The sequence below is a fragment of the Cheilinus undulatus genome, linkage group 18 (assembly GCF_018320785.1).
Source record: "Cheilinus undulatus linkage group 18, ASM1832078v1, whole genome shotgun sequence".
Lineage (NCBI taxonomy): Eukaryota > Metazoa > Chordata > Actinopteri > Labriformes > Labridae > Cheilinus > Cheilinus undulatus.
The window spans coordinates 34835941-34857228 of NC_054882.1; the positions used below are offsets into that span (position 1 = coordinate 34835941).

The following is a 21288-nucleotide window of genomic DNA, read 5'->3' on the forward strand; positions in this document are numbered from 1 at the left end:
GAGAGCTGAGATAAGATATAGAGTTGAAATCAGGCAATCATTAACATCTGAGAGCTGTGTGCAATAGCATACAAACATAACCTGGTGAGGGGTCAAATTCTCATATTTTATTGAAAACAATTATAATGTTAACAGTTAACGGGTTTCACCGTGACAAAAAAAATAAATAAATAAACACAAATATAACTGGAAAATTATCGACTTGCTAATACCTGGACATTTTAATGGACTTTGGCCTGTTCCTGACAGGCTGACAGCATGCGAAGCATTCATTACCATGGCAACAACGCTGCGCATAAATAAAACGTCATCATCGCGCGCTTTCAAACAACATGGATACGTAGTTGGTGAAAAGACGAACCACCTGCTTCAAAAACCTTTGTTTTGCACGCAAGAGGAGCTAGGTTTTGTGAGTTAAGGCTTTGTTTTATCTTGAGAACTGAGAACTGATACAAAATGAAGTCAGACGTGGAGGATTTAATGCCAAGGCTGCTGCCCGTTGATTTTGGAAGCGATACAGAGAAGCTGGACCTGAACGGACCACCAAGAAACCCACAGGAATACCTTCGACAAGTACAGTAAGTCACTTTAAACAACAGTTTTCCACTTTAGACTGAGAACATTTAATGTGTGGCTGTATGTTGGGGACTGTGCTGTCCTGCACTGATGATGCGACCGGAAATACTGTACGTTTTCTGGAATGATATGTCATTAAAAGGAAAATATACCTTAAAAAGGAAAAATATGTCATATATAGAAGTCAGAGAGTAGATCTTTAATGAGGCTGTCAGATGATTGTTAGAAATTATGATATGCGATAGTGATTTATGCCTCTGTTACATCTTCGAATAACTATTCTGTTTACAGAAAGATTCAGTGAATGATAACACAGCTTTCTCCGAGTGTAGATCAGTGTCTGTGTGTTTTTAACATGCTTGAATGCTGTGCTTGTTTTGTAGGCTGGAAGCATCACTTTGTCCAGAAGTGGTGGTTGCACAGATTGACCCCAAGAAACTGAAGAAGAAGCAAACAGTGAATGCCTCTGTGAGTTCTTTTACACCAATGGGCTTGCGATTTTTAACACGAAACATGCATTACACATTAGTTCAATTAATGTAATTTCCACTTTATATTTAATTGTTTTTTTGTTGTAAAAATCACATCCTAGCAGATGTGGAAAGCAACTCATTATATTTACTCAAATTACTGTAATTGGGTAGCTCTTTGTGTACTTTTTCATAAGTATATTTTGGGGAAGGACTGTACTTCATTGCATTTTAAAAAGCATCAAGCACTGAGTAAACAAATAAACAATAAAAGCCAACCTGAGGAGGTTGAAGCGTCCTGCCAACATGGCCCGTGGTTTTGGTTTTGGCTTTGACAACACATGAGGGTCAGTAGCACATGGAGAGAATGAGTCCACATTTCATCCCAGAACAGCTGCAGCATTCTGCTTTTAGTTAAATCATACACAACCTGGTTGGACACCCATACTCTCTTGTAGTTAATGCACATTAAGGGGAAATAATATTTTACTGTGAAAGACCCTTGGGTATGGAAAGTAGCTACTTAGTACTTTGAGTAAACTTTAAATGACTTACTTTTTACTTGAGTAGATAGATTTATAGACCAGTACTTTTACCTCTATTGAAGTAAATTTTAACAAAAATAACAGTACTTTTACTTGAGTACCATAGCCAGGTACTTTTTCCACCTCTGCATCCTCAAATGTGTTTTTTATTACTTAAAGTTTTTAGTTTATATCAGGAATATTGGTCAAATGCATGTGTCATATAATAGAGTCTGTTAAAACAACGACCTGTTCCCCCTGTCAAAACCATAATCAAGAGGGGTCAGCAGATGTCTAGCGTGGCTTGAAGTGAAAATAGAAAAAAATTAGTACATAAAAAATCCAATAAGTAAAACCATTCCGACCAAAACTCACCCACTTGATCTTCACTCGGGCCTATTTATAGTGCAAAGATAAAAAAAACACTTTAAGATAGTGATGGAAATTTAGATGTTTTTAGTGACTCAGCCCCGCAAGACCAGTCATCTCAGAATGAATACAATTATTTAGCAATAATTATGAAATTTCTGAAATATTCTATCTCCCAAAAAACACATTGGGGCCAGATTAAACTTCCTCACTGGCTGGGCTGTATGAAACCCCATTGAATAAAACGTAGGCTAATTGTCATATCATCCAGCATGAGACTTTAGCTTGTGGTGTGCCTGTGGTGGAGCGGTGTGGAGATAAAAACCATCCCCATTTTGTCAGTTAAATGACAAAAAAAAAAAAAAAGGAAATGAAAAACTGCTCCCAAACAGGATCTAGGTCCCATTGTTGACAGAAAAGAGCTGTCTCTTTTAAACCATTTGTTTACAAATGGCACATCGCTACTTCAGGAGACATTTTCCTGTTCTGTCCTGCATCCAATGTGACATTATACTGTATGTAGCTACTATGTGTGCCCATTTCAGTCACCCAGTTTGGGAAAGGAGGCTCCTTTTCCTGAGGATGATCTGTCCATGATAGCAGTCTGTGCCAATGTTATATCAGTGGTTTACAAACCAGCCAAATTAAATTACTATTTAAACAGTACTACTGAAATGTAGTATTTAATGAGCTACTAAAGCACATGGACAACACTAACACGTTTCTCAAATCTCCTGACAACTGTGTCTTGTGTGTTTCAGGTGGCAGGCTGCCATGTGGCTCCAGTGGGATTCTGCCCCAGTCTCAGTTGGCAGCAGCAGCAAGTCAGTAATTTCTCAGATGTCAGACAGGTAAAGCAATGGGTCATATGAGACTGGCATACAAACAATAAGAGTACAGACGAGAGTCTTGATTGAGAATACTCGTATTGAATCATAGAAGGGCTGGACAGACAGAGGTTGGAGATTGACTGACACATCTTAATTAATATTTTTAGAGTCCTACCATGATTCAAGAAGAATATTCTCAATCCAGTCTACTCTAACTGATCACTTTATTGGGTATTATTCATCTGTTTGTTAATGTAAATATTTAATCATTCTGAGACTGGTCATAAATTAAATTCAGGCTCACCTGTGATTTAACTTTTGCCCACTTAGAGGTGCTCTACAAAAAAAAAAACCTCCTTAAAGGTAGCATGTTTTATGTGCTGAATTTAGTACAGCCTTTGGGACACCTGCTTGCATTAACTTTATCCTTGACTTGAGTTGAACTGGAGGATCCAGAAATACAGATAACGCTCAAGGAAAAAAACTTACTGCACCCTGTGTTTGCAGCATTCAGCTGTAATGAACTTATCTAAGCCAAATGGCCTTGGGTCTTCTTTTGATTGTGCACCACTCTCAGATAATAAATCCAATGCCGCTTTGAAGACTGTTTGGTAATGAAATTTATTACAGAAATAACAAATCCCTCAATACTTCTTCTGTAAAAGAACCTTGGAATGAGTTCGTGGGTTTGTGTGTTTTTACATTCATACCATTTGTGGTTCCTGCATTTTTCTTTCAGAGCATCACAAAGAACAGGAAACACTGGAGCAGCCAGACTCTGGATGACAATGTGCTGATGGTGAGGAGATGACATGGTTACGAACTCTATTCAGTACTTTAAAAAGTGTACATAATCCCATCCTGACCACTGATTTGGGAAAACCAAAGTCTGAAACTTGTTATAAATCAGTATTCAAATGTGTGTATGTTTAACAGCCAAAGCTAACAGATGAGGACGGCTGGAAAAGATTTTGTTTGGGAGAGACGGTCTATCAGGGTGCTTTGTCCTGCCAGGTAAATCCTGAAGCAGAACCAGCGTTGGACTACAGCAAGGTATGAAAATGTGCTTGTGTAAAGAAAATGTTCTTGCATTAACAGGGTTTCTTTAAGTTCATAAAATATTGTCAAACTTATTTTAATCTGCAAAATTAAAAAAAAATTCAAACATACTTATCTGTATTCTGAAGACTTTTTCTCTATTACTAAATGTGTCTCGACAGATTGGCTTCCCTCCCTTCCTCAGCATTGTCAGCAGACTGAACCAGGTAAATTAAAGCCTCATTTAGACATGGAGCTTGAAGTGTATAACAGTTCACCATTGTGATCATAAAGTCTATGTGTTTTTCTCCTCTCTTTGTGCCATCAGTCCACAGTGCTGATGGTGTTGGAAATTCTCATCAGTTGGTTTGAGGATCATGAGTTTGCACCACAGTTGGTGAGTTTGTATTCCTGATTTTCTACATTTCAAAAAGGTATCTATTCACTCAGTCATTCACGGTTGATGGTTATGCTGAATCGTTGATTTTTCACTGTCTTTATCACCTGCTTGTTAAAGGGATGCTGGCTGTATGCTCTGTTAGCTTGTATGGAAAAGCCTCTGCTGCCTGAAGCTCATTCCTCCATCAGACAGCTGGCCAGGAGATGTGCTCAGCTCCGCAGCACACTGGTAAAACTTTGTATTTACCACTGCCATTCAGTCTTTGTTATTTTCTCATCCTTTTTTCACTAGACATGCTACGGTAGGGGCACTGTCAGTTCATGCCGTCAGTATATCTCGAATTCTTATTAATTTGTGAATTTGTTTGTTATATTTTCATTACTTGATATGTAAAACATGTAAATTTTGGACTGAAAATAATCTGCAATTCTGCATCTATGATTAACAGGAAAGCCAGGAAGATGAGAGATTGCCTCCCCTCAACCTGCTCATCTGTCTTGTTGCCAGGTATCTGCATAGAGTCTAAAAACTCCTTTCTTCGGCACTGGTTGCATTAAATCAAATTCAGAGAAACTCTTGGGAATTTATCCTATACATGTGCAGATCGCATTATGTATCATTTTAGTATCAATAATCACATATTGCTTTTACTCATATGTTAAAAGTTGAATGCATTAATTTATGCTAATTTTCTTTTTCCATGCAGATACTTTGAGCAGAATGACCTGGCAGATCAGCCAGAGAGAACACAGGTTTGAGCTGCAGTAACTTCCATCAACATAATACGTGGGGGAAATGTGTCCCAAGTTTAAATGCAGGGTCCATGCAGAAGACTTTGCTGTTGAGTGACAAGAGAGTTGCAAAAACTCTTTGTGAACCATGTGGAGAGAACTGGACATCTCCAAGGAACAACACCACCACTAAGACGACTATGTTTGATCTGCCCAAAATGCAATGAAAATGAGGTCAAAACTATGTGGAAAGGATCATGAGCACGTGACCTCTCACCTTGTACCTTCATACGTTTAACCCTGATGATACAAGACAGCAGCCAAAGCAGTGTAATAATGATTTCAACTGGAAAGGTTGTTTTGGTTCTGAGGGATCTTTTGTTTCGATCCATCAAATGGTTTGTCTATTAAACTTTGATGATTTGTAGAACTGCTTGTGTGGGTATAGTTGTCCGTCATCCAGTGTTACAGCACCACCTGCTGTATGTGCGTGAGCACAGTGATCATTAGACTTAGTGTCTAATTCAACCAGCATTGCTTCTATTTGTTTTATTGTTATTGAAGAACAAGAACTGGTTACATCTTAGGTGATTAGGCTTGTGCAGCAGATTGATGTCCATGAGTGCAGATGTAGATTATTATGGTGTAACAAACTGTGATGCTCATTTATTGCAGCCGGCAGTGATTTACAAAAAACAAAAAGTAAAATGAGTATATTATTAAAAAAACACAAAGATCTTTGCTGCAACAGCTCCCAGAAAAAGCTGCATTTTGAGGGTGGTCAAAGGAATATCTTTCAAAACAAAGCGGATAAAGGGATACATAGCATACACTCACTGGCCACTTCATTAGGTACACCTGTTCTAAATACTGCGAAATATCTGATCAGCCAATTATATGGCAGCAACCCATTGATTAGGTCAAGATGATCTGCTGAAGTTCAAACTGAGCTAAGAATGAGGAAGAAATGTGATTTAAATGACTGAGTGTGCCATGGTCATAAATGCCACACGGGCCGGTCTGAGTAATTCATTAAAAGTGACATATTTTACCCCTTTAAGACAAGTTTATATTGGTCTTTGAGGTCCCCAAGACATGCCTGTGAAGTCTGCTGCTGAAAACAAACTCCAGTATGGAATTTTTGCATGCCTCAAACTAGAATGGCTGTCTTAGGCGGCAGACCCATGCCTAAGCAGCGCCACCGAGGAAATCGGGCTCCCATTTATTACTATGGTGTTTTCAAAATTTCGAAGTCCGAGAAAAGAACCAAATGGGTGCTCAGACCATCACCAAAATTTAATCGATTCTTCCCTGTCACTATCCCAATATTCCCTGAAAGTTTGGTGACGATCTGACTTTCCATTCTGGAGTTATCTTGTACACATACAAACAAACAAACAAACAAACAAAGATACAGAACCCTTTACATAACCCCCTGCCGATTTCATCAGCGTGGGTAAAAACTCCTGTTTCAGCCCTGCTCAGAATGGGCCATTTCTGTGTCTGTAGCTTTAAATGTTATGGAGCTGTCTGACTCCGCCCCGGACTCCACCCCTCTTGAGAAATTGATGTGGCTTAAGGCCGGCTCAGACTACACAAATTCAGCCAGATTTTAGCCTGACTGCAATGTGGCAGCTCAGTGTCAAAACTTGGGCCTGATTTAGAGTGTCCGGTTTGACAAACAGTCTTGCATCCAAGATGCCACCACAATTCAACAAGACTCGCATGTCAGAATTTTTCTTACATTGTCTACTTTGACACCCTGACCCAACATCAACGACATGAATCCTAACGTCTACCTGCAAGAGAGTATTTGCTCCTTATTGTTGCATTGTCATTTACAAGAATCCCCTTTTCTCTGTTCAGAGAACTAATGTGTAAATTTAATTTATATTATCACACGCATACCTTTAGTTCTATCTGAAGTAGAGCCAGTCCATATTGTCCTCCTCTTGATACATCAATACATATCCATAATCCAATCACTAATTATTTTCCATTTTATGAACAAAAGACCGCTACAATCACACAGAACGCTTCTGTTGCGACTGACACTCTTTGAAACCCTGCCCCCGCCCCCCACCGACAACCTATGAACTGGCACTCAGTCGCAGAGACAGTGGCCTGACAGCATATGGTGAGTGTTCAGGATCACTGTTGTAGTGTGGCCATGTTGTCGCCCAAAACGGGACAAGATTTTTGTTGCACAGTCTAACATGGTGCTGTTGTGAACAACCAAAAAAAAATTGTGTAGTCCCTTTAAACGATGTGGCTCTCCGGAGTTTTGAGGAAAGGAGGGTGGAGCTTCCTTCCAAGCGGGGAGGGCCAGCAAGCCTGGGGGCAGAGCTAACTCCCCACATGACATCATGAGGGAAAAATCTGAGAACGGCTTGTTTCAGCACACATTTTCTGAAAGGGGGGTGGGGGGTCTGGCACTTGAGGGGATTGTGGACAGGCCAGGGGCACACATTTTTGTTAGAAAAGCCTGAAAAGGTGATTTTTGCATATATCCCCTTTAATTGCTGATCTACATCATCAGTGGGGTTTACAGAGAATGGTCTGTAAAAGAATACCCAGTGAGTAGGTATCTGGGCCATTGTTGAAGGCAGAGATAGGGTATGCATAGGTGTCACTCAATGCACAGCACACTGAAGCTTGAAGCAGAAAACAGCACCAGGCACCACCTGGGTAAGTCAAGAACCAGAAACTGAGGCTACATCATTGGGTCAACAGAAGATTGGAAAAAGGCTGCTTGGTTGCTGTGTCTTAATTTGCATTCTCACATTTGATAGTTAGCATAGATAAAGGTTGGGACGGACCAGCAACTATGCCACATTCAAAGTCTCATTAATCAAGGATTCTCAAATACTGCAAAAGACCTCCATATAGCAAGCCACTAACAGGGACCCCCCCCCCCCCTTGCAAAACCCTAAAATTTGTTGTGCACTATAATGGAAATCTTTAGAATTAAACCATGATTAACAACATGTAAAAGACATTGAAATGTTTTGACAGTTTATTTTCATTTTGTTCCATTTGCACCTCGGCCATGCACCTCCTATTGACCCTCGCTCTTAGAAAAGCACCACCTTTAATCACCTTATGTCCACATTCTGACACTCAGTTTGATCATCTTGACCACGTCTACATTTCAATGCATTGGTTGCTTCAATGTGATTGGTTGGTTGGATATTTGTGTTAATGTGCTGAAGAGGTGTTCTAATAAAGAGGCCAGTGAGTGTACATCTGAATCAGTGATACTCAGTGTGTGACTCTTTAATGTCTTGATTTAAAATATTATTCCCCCCCCCCAAAAATTAAAAAATGGAAACTTTGACCTCAGAAATTATCCATTGCAGGTCACTTTAATCAGTTTTCCCCCACACTTTAAGACTTTAATTGTCAAACTTAATTGTCAACCTTTATTTTTGCCCCCCTCCTTTTTTTTACTAGTTTTACTTAATTCTTACAGCTTTTAGCTCATTTTTGCATCTTCTTTTGTCACTTTCCAACAATTTTTGCCATTTTGACACTTTAAACCTGCTTTTTGCAATTTTTTGCCTCTCTTAACCTCTTTTTGCTATTTGTTGCCACTTTTTGCTTGTTTAAGCTGCATTTTGCCACTCTGCTGGTTTTTCCACACCTTTCTGATTCCTACTAATTTCAGTTACTTTTCACTCATTTTTGCCACGCTCTTGCTGCTTTTTGACACTTTAAACATGCTATTTGCAATTTCTTCCCTCTTTGCATTAGTGATTTTTTGTCACTTTTTGCCTATCTAAGCTGCCTTTTGCCATTACGACACCTTTTTTTCTTACACTTTGTTACTGTGCTCCCCCCAGATTTTTTTTCCATTTTAGCCACTTTTCACTCATTTTGCCACATTTTCGCTTCTTTGACCATTTCTACCACCTGTAACTCATTTTTTATTCACCTCTCACCCATTTAGCCACTTTGTTTTTTTTTTGCCACTTTTCATCCAGTTTGCGCAATTTTATGCCTATTTTGCCACTTTTCACCTCTTAGATTGTGGCTCTTGGAAATTTATTTTTTTAACAATTTGGCTCTTTGGTGGTTGAGCAGGGTTGAGTAACACTGATCTAAAGTATTCCTTGAGTTCAAGAAGGTCATAAGTGTAGTGATCCGTTTCACAGCATTAAATTCAATCTCTTTGGATTTGTTGGAAGAAAAGTGTGGTGCAGAAACAATCCAAGATGTTGGAAAAACATTCTAATTTCTGGGCATTTTACAGAATACTGACATGTCAGATGGATGTGTTTCACGCATCCATCTGGGAAAGCTTCAATAGAAAACATTTGAGAAAAGGCAGAGGCTTTGAAAAAAACTCGGAGTGCGACTGGATGAATGTTCTGTCACATCTCTACAGGCCAATCAGAGCAACAAAACACAGGACGTAGCAGCTATTGAGCTGCACATGCGCAGCTACCGAATATCACGAAACATGGCAACTGTAGACATACAAGTACTCAACTTTTGTCATTTTTGAAAAGAAAACTCACTGCTGTTCTTTGTTCTTCTTTTAACGATGAAATGTTGTCAAGTTCTGATAAAACTTACGCTTTAGCAGCATCCACGCTAAGCTCTTCCACCATATTTGCACCAGCCTCTGGCTGGTGCTTGTTTACATCACGACTGCCACACCTGAAAGTACTGCCCCTTGTCGCTGATTGGTCCTGTCACTTTCTAACCAGGCCCAAACAGTTCAGATGGGAGCTTAACAAGATGGATGCACCAGTGAAAAACGAGGAAATGGGCGTATCCATCTGGTTTGCAAGGTTAGATAAATACTGGAAAATAATCAAATAAGTTGAGAATGAAGGCAATAATCAGTTTCCCCCCGGATATGCCATGAAAAGAACACACCACACGTTTTAACTAAGACCTCACCTTTAATTTGAAGCAGATTTTCAGTCAGTACAAAAAAAAGAGATCCAAAGAATCTTCAATATCCAGAATTTGAGCAAATCACACAAGTACCCACTTGAAGAAAAAGCCATGACAGCGACCAAATAGTGGATATAAATGATTTAACAGCATTGTCACATCAACTTGAAAACACAACTTCTGTATGGAAAAGGCTGGCGTTGAACCAGCCGCCCATGGCATTAAGAGGATGAGAATCTATCAAACATTCAGCGATACCTTTTCATCACAGTGCCACCAAGACCTTTTTAAAAATCCACCTCAGACTGAAGATAAATCATTTTTTAGTTAAAATGAGGACTCAAATGAAGTCTTAAACCTGTTGGTCAGGTGTTTCATAACAGTTAAAAGGATATGTCCAGCCTGATGAACCACCTTAAGTTAAAAAAAAGTCTACACTTCTTTTGCTAGGAAAGGGGCAACCAGTAAGTCAATTTATACATGACTTGACTAAACCCCTTCACTTATGACAATCCCTCATCTTCAACATACACCTTCTGTGTGGCACTCAAAGGGAAATGGTTAAAAACAAATCAAGTGTTGTTAAGATTAGTTTGGTTCCCCCTTCTGTTATCTTGTATATTTCTGTTTAGCCAGATCAGCGTCTCTTGTCCTTCCTTTCTCTATCTTTATGCTCCCTATCTCCCCGGGACGATCTGCTCCTCCCTTCCTCGCTCCTCCGCTTCCTCCTCTCCTTCGATCCCTTGGAGTCCCTCCCTCCTCCACTACTACCTCCTCTCTTGCGGTGACTCCTCTCTTCTCCCTTCTTCCTACTTCCCCTGTCTGATGACCTCCTCTTGCGCTTACCGCTGTCTCGGCTGCGACTGCGGCTGCTGCTATTTGATGAAGAGGATGATGAGGAGGATGATGAAGAAGACGAGCGGCTAGATCCAGAGGAAGAAGAAGAGCTCCCGCTGGAAGAGGATCCGGAAGAGGAAGAGGAGGAGCTGTTGCTGTGACTGCGGCCCTTCTTTGACTCCTTTTCCTTCTTCCTTCCTCTCTCACTGTCCTCCTCCTTTGAGGGTGCAGGGGTAGTGTTGGAGGCCTCCTGGGTATCAGGCAGTTTCTGAGTTGCTTCATCCTCAGTTTTCTCTTCCACAGCCTGGTTCTCTGTTGCCGAGTCCTTAAGATCAAGGCCGGGGATGATTACATCCTGTCCAGGCACTGTGGGAGCCATATGAAAACTGGGGGTGCTCTCAGGCTCAGGAGCCTCAGTGGGCTGAGTAGCTGGTTCCTCAGCGGGGAGGTTCATCTGTGGCTGACTGACGTTTAAGACTTCCTGGCTGCTTACAGTTGCCTCAGAGGAAGGCGTTTCCTCCATCTTATCATTCTGAAGGTCTTTTGCCCCCTCCTTACTGTCTGTTTCTCCCCCCTCTCCGTTACTTTTAACCTCCTGCTCTGTCCTACCCTCCACCTCCATCTCCTCTGACTGTGGACTTTCCTCCTCTACCTTCTCCTCTCTGTCCTCTTCATCTTTTACCCTCTCCTCTCCTTCCTTCTTCTGCTCTTTCCCCTCCTCACTCACCTCCATCCCCTCCTTTTCTTCCTCCCCCTTCTTCAATTCTTCCTTCTCCCTTTCCTTCCTATCCTCTTCCTTTTCTGTTGCCTTTCTATCCTCCTCTTCCTCATCATCTTCCTCCTCATCTTCATCCAGCTCTGCTAACCCCTTGTTACCTGTCACCTTGACTACCTGACCTGCTGGCTTACCCTCCGCCGAGTGGTCCATCCCTGCTGCTGCAGCGTTGCTGTCCTGGTCGCGGTTTTGCTGACGCCGGGGGCGGGACTCCATCTTGCTGAGGTGTTCAGCAAAAGCCTCCCGCCTCTCCTCAAACAAAGCTGTCCAGACAAGACAAGCAGACATGCACAAAGGTCAGGATGACGACACACATCTGGTTCACATGTAGATATTAAAAAGACCTTGAACTTGACTGACCGTTAAGTTTCTTAGTAGATTCATCGAGGAGTTTTTGTGTGGCGGAGCACATTCTCCCAGGTAGGTAGAAGACATGAGGCTTTGTTTTGGTACGAATGAATTTTACAAGATGTTTATTATGGCTGGTCCACTCCTCTTGCTGTCATAGACAAAAGAGTGGGTTACAAAAACTTAAAAAGAGGATTAATATCCTATAACCAGCAGGATTTGTCAACTGAAAATGATCTAAAACCAAAATAGTCATCATTTTTTATACTCCCTGCAACAGAAAACCAAAGCTTCTTTTAAATATTCATTGCACTTAAAGATTTACACAGAACAGCTGGCCTAATAACACAAAGACTGCAAGATTAAGGCTAATTTAAAAGACACTATCTCATCAATCCCCCAGGACCAAGTCCATTGAATGTCTGAGTGAGTAAATGTGCAAGTCAAGAGTAAGTTCGGCTGTTCAATACAACATCTATCAGTGGACTGTTTTCTTCTCTTGTGTTTTTATGTCCACATGCATGTGTAGTGGTGACCGTACAGGCACCAGTGGGGAGAGCTGTCCTCTTCCTTCTCCTGTTAGTTTATAAAATGGAGTTGACACCAAAAGTCCCCAACTAATACATCAATCTGACATGTTTGCAAGCTTAAGCGCAGACAACCCAAGGATCTAAATGCTTAGTGAAACAGTTTATTGAGCAAAAATGTAAGGGTCAAATTTTAAAGACATCAAAGTTAAGCATTTACTCACCAGCTGAGCTAATTCCACCTTCTGTTCCAACAGTCTCAGCTCAGTCTGTTTGGCTCTCCTCTCTTCAAACAGCTCCCTCTTTTCACTCTCCACCTTCTTTCTCTCAGCCTCGGCCTGTACCTCGAGCTTCTGCTCAATCTCTGAACGTCTCTTTTGCTGTAGAGGCAAAACCAGAACAGGGGGCAATGATGATAGAAGTAAAGAAGGAAAATGTAATCACCCCACCAAGTATAAGGTAGTTTAAATTGTGAAATACTCTGTGTGTAAATCCCGATTAAACTTCTTTAAATACATGATTATTTTTCAATACAGATCATATAGAAACCTAAATGAATGTGTAATAAGTTCCAGATGTTTTCTTGGCCTTCTTCTAAGTATGCCATTAGACAAAATTCTCATAAAAAGTATTCGCTATTGAGTAGCTTTGTTTATTTGCTTACAGATTTTCTCACCTTCTCTGTGGAGATGTTGGACTCCTGTTTGAATTTCTGCAAGGTGCCCATCAGCAGGCCAAACATGCGCCGATTCCTGACCAAGAAAACAATTAAAATCAGACAATTACTTAAATTATTCTCTTTCCCTCTCTAATTAAATAAATAGCAGGTGTAATAGAAAAATCACAATATTAAGATTCAGACAGATCTGTTGTTGGCTTACCTCTGTTTGCCCTTCTCGTCCATAGTTTGATCTTGAATGAGGTCTCGGCGAGTTCTCTCCTTGGAGGTAGCTACTACAGACGACGGCAACGCTGGCTGTAGAATTTGAAGAAAAAAAAAAAGGGGTAAACCATTAGAATGTTTCACCTTTCTAAACAATGATGATAATTTCAGCAAGTTTTGATAAAATGACTGCTGATGTGTAAACAGGGCAGTTGCCTGGGAAAATACACACGAGAAACAACAAAATAGTTTTGAAGAAACTTTTGAGTTTAAAAAAAATCTTCTGAGGTAGCTTAATGAAACACTTAAAGACTACAGGTCTCTGCCTAATACTGGGAGGTTCTTTTCCCCAAATCATGATTCATGAATGCATGTCATAAAACATTTAACATCAGAGATATTCTCACATCCTAGCAGCAGTCAGGCATGATTGTGTTACATCAGTCACTGTTTTTGCTGATTTGATAACTTAATCAAAGTGAAGGAAGTTAAAAAGTAAAATTTTGTTTGACTACTCGTACCTTTTTGACATCGTCATCATCCTCAGCGTCGCTGTCGTGACGTATGTCTCTCCTGGCCCTCTGGTCCCCTGCCAGCCTGCACACCAAAACAAGAGGAAGTAAGGAAATGAAAAGCACATCAGAAAGTACTCAAAAGTAGTAACTGCTGCTGCAACAGTGTGATGGCAGATACACTTTAATGACTTACATCCTTAAAAGAAAAGCCAAGAGTCACAGTAATTAAATTGTCAAATGTGGCAAAATCTAGTTAAAGGGTTTAAAAATACCCATCACCAACAAAAAAACAAAAACAAAGACATCAGTCTACTTTCCCTGACAGGGAAGGATTTAACAATCAAACTCTCGGCGTCCCCAAAAGGGGAAAAAATGTAGTCTTTTATTTATATAGCACTTTATATAATATAGTGAGGTAAACATTATGTTAGAATACTATATATCTGGAGATCGGCAGTAAAATTATTAAAATCACATTTTAGGATTATCTTTTAATTCCTATACAAATATATACTGCCTTTATTTGTAAAGGAATAGTCCTGGTGTAAGCTTAAGTGCCATTTTGAGACAAGTAAGTTGCCTGAATCTATTATAAAGTCAGTTTGATGAAAGCTTAAAAAATTAAAGTAAACTTAAAAAATGAAAGTTACAAAAAGCTATAGTTAAGAGAATTTACATTTGACCCATTTACACATTTGCTTCAATTTACAGTTAATGTTTTACCATCACGGGAAGCGGGATGAGATGCCACAAAAAAAACCCTGAACCCTCACCTCAGCAAGGCTCCCTCAATGTCCCTTTGCTTGGCAGGAGGGCCGCCGCTCCCTATTTCTGAGAGACTACGCCTGAGAACAGAAATATTTGACAGAGGTTAGATGGTGCAAATAAACAAATAAAAAGCAGTAACCACAGATTCATTCAGCTCTACAAAAAATAACTGCTTTCTAAAGTCTATTTTCTACTAGACTACAATACAAGATAATTTTGTGGCATTTATGTCTGCAGGATTAACTGTCATTTCTTGGTCCCCAACATCCCAGGATGGGCCCATTCCTCTTAAGTTTCAGTCTTTGTTAAGAGCTTTCTCTGCAGCTGTACCTGAGCAGGTTGATGCCTCTGCCTCTACCTCCACCGGGGCCTGCCATAGGGCCGCTGAGCCGACGGATCTGACCCGGTCTGTAAACAGCAGGAAACAAGGTCAACACACACAAATGCAGTCAGCAAACTAGCATGCATAGCTTGTTTATAAAAATTTCATTTTCTCTGAAACGAAACTACCACTAAATGTAGGACGGCACAGAACGTGATAGGCCTGGAAACAGTTGGCCTACAGAGCGGAGTATACCACACTAGGCGGATAGTACCTTTTAATTGTACCATTTTCTTTTTATTAGTTACGGAAAGTCAAATTTAATTCAGGACTAACTGATGTATACTCAGCTTGCTTACCAAAGGTGGTGGTAATGTTTGCTAATTAGCTAGCCGACTCATGCTAGCATGTATCGGTTGTCGTACGAATGCTAGCAACTTAATAAACTCATTAGTAGATATTTAGAAAATAGAAAGCTCCACGGCCACTCGCGCTGTTTACCTTGATTCATTAGGATCACGTCCCGTTAATTTACGAATGTTATCGTCCACATTTTTCAGGCTTTCTTTCGCTTTTTCAAGCTGGTCTTGCAAGCTCCGCACTGCCACCGCCATCTTGCCTCCAGTTAAGCGCGTGCTCTTCTTGCTCTACGTTTTCTGCCTTCCTTTTCTTCTTTGAGTGAAACACAGGCAGCCGACACCCGACGATCAGAGTTCAACAGCGACATCTACTGGTCATTTGTTTTACCCTAAAGGTGATTTGCAGTATAATTTCCCAACTTATTCCATATAGACCATATATAGACTTCTTTTCTGTGCCAGAATTTCGTGTGAAAACAGTCAAAGTCTTTTCTTGTGTTGACATCCGTCCCAAATAAAGGCATGGCGATTTTATAGACTGAAATAAATAAAAGCCTGAGATACCAATGACATTATATAACATATTATATTCACATGCATTAAGATATGGCCCAATCCTGAAGCTGCATTTAAAGGAACCAGTTTTCAAGGGGTGTTCATCCCTCATATAAAAAAACCACCATAACTGTACGTCCAAAATTAATAAATAATTATTGAGATGTGTATTTTAAATGTAAGCAGTGGCCAGCAGTGAATATAATAGTATTGAAATTGGCTTTGATTATCCAAAATATTCCCTAAGGGGGGCCCCTCACACTGACAGCAAGGCCCAGTTCCCTAAAAAAAAGGCCACATATCTTCAAATCAATCAAACTATAATTAGGTAGATCCCTCCAGCAACACTGATACAATGAAAATAATAATTCAGTTGTAAAATGATACAGACAGCAGATATCAAACCTTTTTTATTTTTATAGGTTGTAGCTTAAAAAATATAATAATTTCATATGGTGATTTTGAATCATGATACCCTCTTGTTATTAATATAATAGACTATAAGAGGTAATAAGATGCTGGATATTTATTTTTTAGATTTGAGTAAGCCTCCTCTGGCTTTGTACCAGGAAAGAGATGGTTCATCAATTGTCTTTACTCATTTAGAATGTTTCAATTAAACACAGAGGAAGATTGTCTTGATCTTTGCCCAGGGCTTCTGAATTACTAGATTAGTAAGTAAGTATGTAAACTTGACCCTGACCATAACTTGAAATATCACAATCAACCCACTCATATTTTTGGATGCTTATGATAACATAAAGGACAAGTAGGTTGCATTTGGTGTGAACTTTTGCAACCCAGTATAATCTGGATATGCATGGATTCTGAGGGCAAACAAGACATCTGATTTGTGAGTGCATAACCAAACTCAGACATACAGTATGTTAGGTTTCTAACCTTTGATCTTACTCTTTGTATTGTGACATATTTTTTATTTTTTTGTAGAAGGAGAATGTTTGTCACCTAATCTAGTAATCTTGGTCTTGCTTTGAGACATGTTCATCTGTATTTTGTCTGTATGTGAAACAGAGGACAACAAGCTGTTCCTTATTTTGTTTAGTCTTAACTCAGAGCACACAGTCTTGTGTGAGTCAGCCTGACTCTTTTAAACTGTATTATAAACAGCATTGAGCTGAGGACACCTGCTCTAAATTGTGAATCTTATCAGAGTCCTGATCTTGCAACTCTTGCATATCAAAGTTTGAAACAACCAATCAAGCTACATTTGATATCCTGCTACATTTTTTTATGTTGCTCTGCTGTTTTTAGTGGTTTTGGAATTAAATGTTACCTCAATTTCTCATACAAATATAACACAACATGTGCCTGCAGGTGTGAAGTGTATAATCAATGTTAGGTATTTGAAACAAAGAGCTTTTTTATGAAAAATGGTGTAGCTCGGACTTTGGATCGAACAATAATGTGATGCAATGGCTGAACATACAGTATATTGCCAAAAGTATTCACTCACCCATCCAAATAACTGAAATCAGGTGTTCCAATCACTTCCATGGCCACAGGTGTATAAACCCAGGCACTTAGGCATGCAGACTGTTTCTACAAACATTTGTGAAAGAATTGATTGCTCTCAGGAGCTCAGTGAATTCCAGCGTGGTGCTGTGATAGGATGCCACCTGTGCAACAAGCCCAGTGGTGAAATTTCCTCGCTCCTAAATATTCCACAGACAACTGTCAGTGGTATTATAACAAAGTGGAAGCGACTGGGAACAACAGCAACTCAGCTACAAAGTGGCAGGCCACATAAAATGACAGAGTGGGGTCAGCAGATGCTGAGACACATAGTGTGCAGAGGTCGCCAACTTTCTGCAGAGTCAATCGCTACAGACCTCCAAACTTCATGTGGCCTTCAGATTAGCTCAAGAACAGTGCGTAGAGAGCTTCATGGGTTTCCATGGCTGAGCAGCTGCATCCAAGCCATACATCACCAAGTGCAATACAAAGCGTTGGATGTAGTGGTGTAAAGTACTCTGCCACTGGACTCTAGAGCAGTGGAGATGCGTTCTCTGGAGTGATGAATTGCACTTCTCCATCTGGCAATCTGATGGATTGATGGATTGATTGATTCTGATGGAATCTGATGATCTGCGGTTGCCAGGAGAACAGTACTTGTCTGACTGCACTGTGCCAAGTGTGAAGTTTGGTGGAGGGGGGATTATGTCGTGGGCTTGTTTTTCAGGAGCTTGGCTTGGCCCCTTACTTCTAGTGAAAGGAACTCTGAATGCTTCAGCATACAAAGAGAGACATGGATGAAAGAGTCTGGTATGGATCAACTTGACTGGCCTGCACAGAGTCCTGACCTCAACCTGATAGAACACCTTTGGGCTGAATTAGAATGGAGACTGAGAGCCAGGCCTTCTCGTCCAACATCAGTGTGTGACCTCACAAATGCGCTTCTGGAAGAATGGTAAAAAATTTGCATAAACCCACTCCTAAACCTTGTGGAAAGCCTTCCCAGAAGAGTTGAAGCTGTTATAGCTGCAAAGGGTGGATCGACGTCATTTTAAACCCTATGGATTAAGAATGGGCTATCACTGAAGTTCATATGCGAGTCAAGGCAGGTGAGTGAATACTTTTGGCAATATAGTGTATATCCTTCAAAATTGAAATAACATTACATCACAGACTTTTGTCATGTTTTTTCCAGACACAACTCCACAAAAAACTATACCTGTTATGTATAATAAATATATCTACTTTCTTTTATAAATGGTCAGTAGCATAAAAATAATGATTGCTCTATTAACATCCATTGTCATTTTGTATTTTGGAAAATAATGTAAAAATGCGTCTGTGCCTTTGATTAAAAAAAAAAAAACATGTTTAATGATTACTTAAACATTTAGCTGCTTTAACAATGCCAAAGCCTGATTCCACTAAACAACACACTTGTAGCTCACTCTTTGACTGCATAGTTAAAACAACATAATAATGATGTGATATATCAGTAAATGTAATTCCAGTCAGCTCTTAAAACAAGTCTGGTAAATCTATGATATATCTCATTGTTAGGGTGTGCAATAACTGAGCCTCGTCCCCTGTGTTCTTAGTCATCTCTATGGGTCACACAAAAATCTGTTTTTGCTTCAGCACAATTGCCTAATGATAATCTTATAGTCTCATAATCCAGATGTGAAAAAGCTCTTTGTCTGAGCTCTAAAACAAAGCAGTAAACAGGCTTTAAGTAACACTGTTTACTCTGTTGTGTCAGCACGTCTCTCTGTGTGTGCAAATACAAATGATACAATACACAGCACGATTGTTCAATGTCAGAAAGGCCACTTGTTTGTGTTAAATAATCCCTCTAAAAATTAGCGTGTGGATTTAAAAGCCTCGTAAGAACTACTTAACACTATTTGCAGCCTACCTGTTGAATTACAGCCATGTCAGTCAGTGTTTGGATGCCTCACAAAACCATTATGCAACATTTTGTGACTCATCAAACTGTGTTGTTAAGATCATGAAGGCGTTGGCTGGTAATGGAGAGATTTAAAACTATCAGACAAACGGCTGTACTGATTTTTTTTAGGTGTGGCTTTGGCTGTTTTTTTTTGGGCTTGGTGCTCAAGGGTTGGTTACAAGTGTCAGTATCTAGAGCTAAAACTGAGGCCTATCAGAAAGAACCACAAAACTGCAGTTCCTTAGGTGGCCACAGTTATTAATATTACTATGACTGTAGAAAGATGGGTGGAAAACCATACGCCTACAAGTGAAGCCAAAAGATTTAGTGCTCCCTTGCTGGCTGGCTGCAGTGTAAGTCATAAACCGTGCCTCCTCTGAGTAGACGGAACATGGCGTATTCTTTAGAAATAAAATATGTGCTTGTTAATCTTTCTAAAACCTGGTTTCTGTTGTATTAGTAGAAGTAGAAATACAGCCATGGTTGACAGCTTTGTGACTTAGCTTTATTGGATTAGCAGTGGGGAGAGAGGAAAGTAACAAAGTCGACACAGGACTGAACTGTGAATGCATATGTCAAACCAACACGACAATCTGGACGTGTAGGAACTTTTTTGCTGTTTAACTGGCAGAAAACAAGCACTGGTTAGTAGAGGGGGTGTCACATTCACGGCTTCATAAGTCAGACGATACATCATTCATCATTCTTAATTTTTTTCCATGCCACTTATGTTCACATCACCCGACAACAGCAGATAGATTGAGATACTAATTTAAACACTACGCTTTTGTCACTTTGGACCCCTTTATAGCGCATTGGACCCTTCTGTTGAAGAAAGAAAAGCCCACAATGGTCACTCAGAAAACTTGAAATTGACAAAATAATAATACAAAAATACTGAAAAATTAACTGATGATATTCAGACATTGCTTTTGAATTGTGGTTGAACAGAATCATTTTAAAAAAACAAACTAATGAAACTGGTCTGGACAAAATTGAAGGTACCCTTAACTTAATATTTAGTTGCACAACCTTTTGAGGCAATACCTGCAGTCAAGAAATTTCTGCAACTCTCAGTGGGACTTCTACACCTGTCCACAGGAATTTTGGCCCACTCCTCATGAGCAAACCGCTCCAGTTGTCTCAGGTTGGAAGGCTGCCTCCTCCAGACTGCATGGCTCCCTCCACAGATGTTCAATAGGATTTAGATCAGTGCTCATAGAGAGCGACTTCAGAATAGTCCAGTGTTTGCTCTTAGCCATTCTTGGGTGTTTTTAGCCCTGTGTTTTGGGTCATTATTCTGTTGAAGGACCTGAGACCAAGCTGTGACTGAGACCAAGATGTCTTACATTGGGCAGCACATTTTGCTCCAGAATGCCTTGATAGGCTTGAGATTTCATTGAACCCTGCAGAGATTCAAGGCACCCTGTGCCAGACACAGCAAAGCAGCCCCAGGACATAACCGAGCCTCCTCAATGACTTGCCAAAAAGCTCCAGTTTTGTCTCATCTGCCCATAGGACATTCTCTCAGAAGCTTTGAGACTTGTCATTATGCATTTTTGGCAAATTACAGTCTGGCTTTTTTATGATTTGCTTTCAACAGTGGACTCTTCCTCAGTCATCTTCCATTAAGTTCACTTTGGCTCAAACATCGATAGATGTTTGTTCTGACACTGATGTACCTTGACCTTGGAGTTCACCTCTAGTCTCTATGGAAGTTGCTCTGGGATCTTTGGTTACCATTCATATTATCTGTCTCTTCAATCTGTCATCAATTCTCCTCTTGCGGCCACGTCCAGGGAGGTTGGCTACAGTCCCGTGGACCTTTAACTTCTGAGTAGTCACAGGGACATCAAGATGGTCTTTTAACCTTTACCTTTAATGTGCTTGTCTATTTACCTGACAAAAACCTCCCACAGACTTTGTTTGGGAAAGAGCAGAGCCTTTGAAAAACAAAAAACTCGGAGGGGGATTGGATGAACATTCTGTCCGTCACTTCTTTATGGGCCAATCAGAGCAACCAAATATTTGACGTTGTAGGTGTGTGCCGCTACCACAACTCCGTAGAGAACTGCGTAACACAAACCATGGCGACAGTAGACATGTCAGTGCACGACTTTTATCGTTTGTGGGAG

At 40.2% G+C, this 21288-nt stretch overlaps 2 protein-coding genes across 2 annotated transcripts; one reads left to right on the forward strand and one right to left on the reverse strand.

The window, feature by feature from the left end:
• Positions 1–321: 321 nt before the first annotated feature.
• gemin2 (gem (nuclear organelle) associated protein 2) lies at positions 322–5345 on the forward strand. The gene is made up of 10 exons (XM_041812933.1): positions 322–578; positions 960–1044; positions 2701–2790; positions 3509–3568; positions 3706–3822; positions 3990–4034; positions 4136–4204; positions 4325–4435; positions 4656–4714; positions 4914–5345. The coding sequence occupies exons 1-10, from the start codon at positions 457–459 to the stop codon at positions 4963–4965; spliced, it is 810 nt and encodes a 269-aa protein (XP_041668867.1). The 5' UTR covers positions 322–456; the 3' UTR covers positions 4966–5345.
• A 4483-nt stretch (positions 5346–9828) lies between these two features.
• pnn (pinin, desmosome associated protein) lies at positions 9829–15471 on the reverse strand. The gene is made up of 9 exons (XM_041813467.1): positions 15320–15471; positions 14827–14904; positions 14502–14573; positions 13735–13810; positions 13212–13306; positions 13007–13082; positions 12555–12710; positions 11816–11954; positions 9829–11718 (listed from the first exon to the last, which is right to left on the reverse strand). Exons 1-9 carry the CDS (start codon positions 15430–15432, stop codon positions 10481–10483), a joined length of 2043 nt encoding a protein of 680 aa, XP_041669401.1. The 5' UTR covers positions 15433–15471; the 3' UTR covers positions 9829–10480.
• Positions 15472–21288: the final 5817 nt, after the last annotated feature.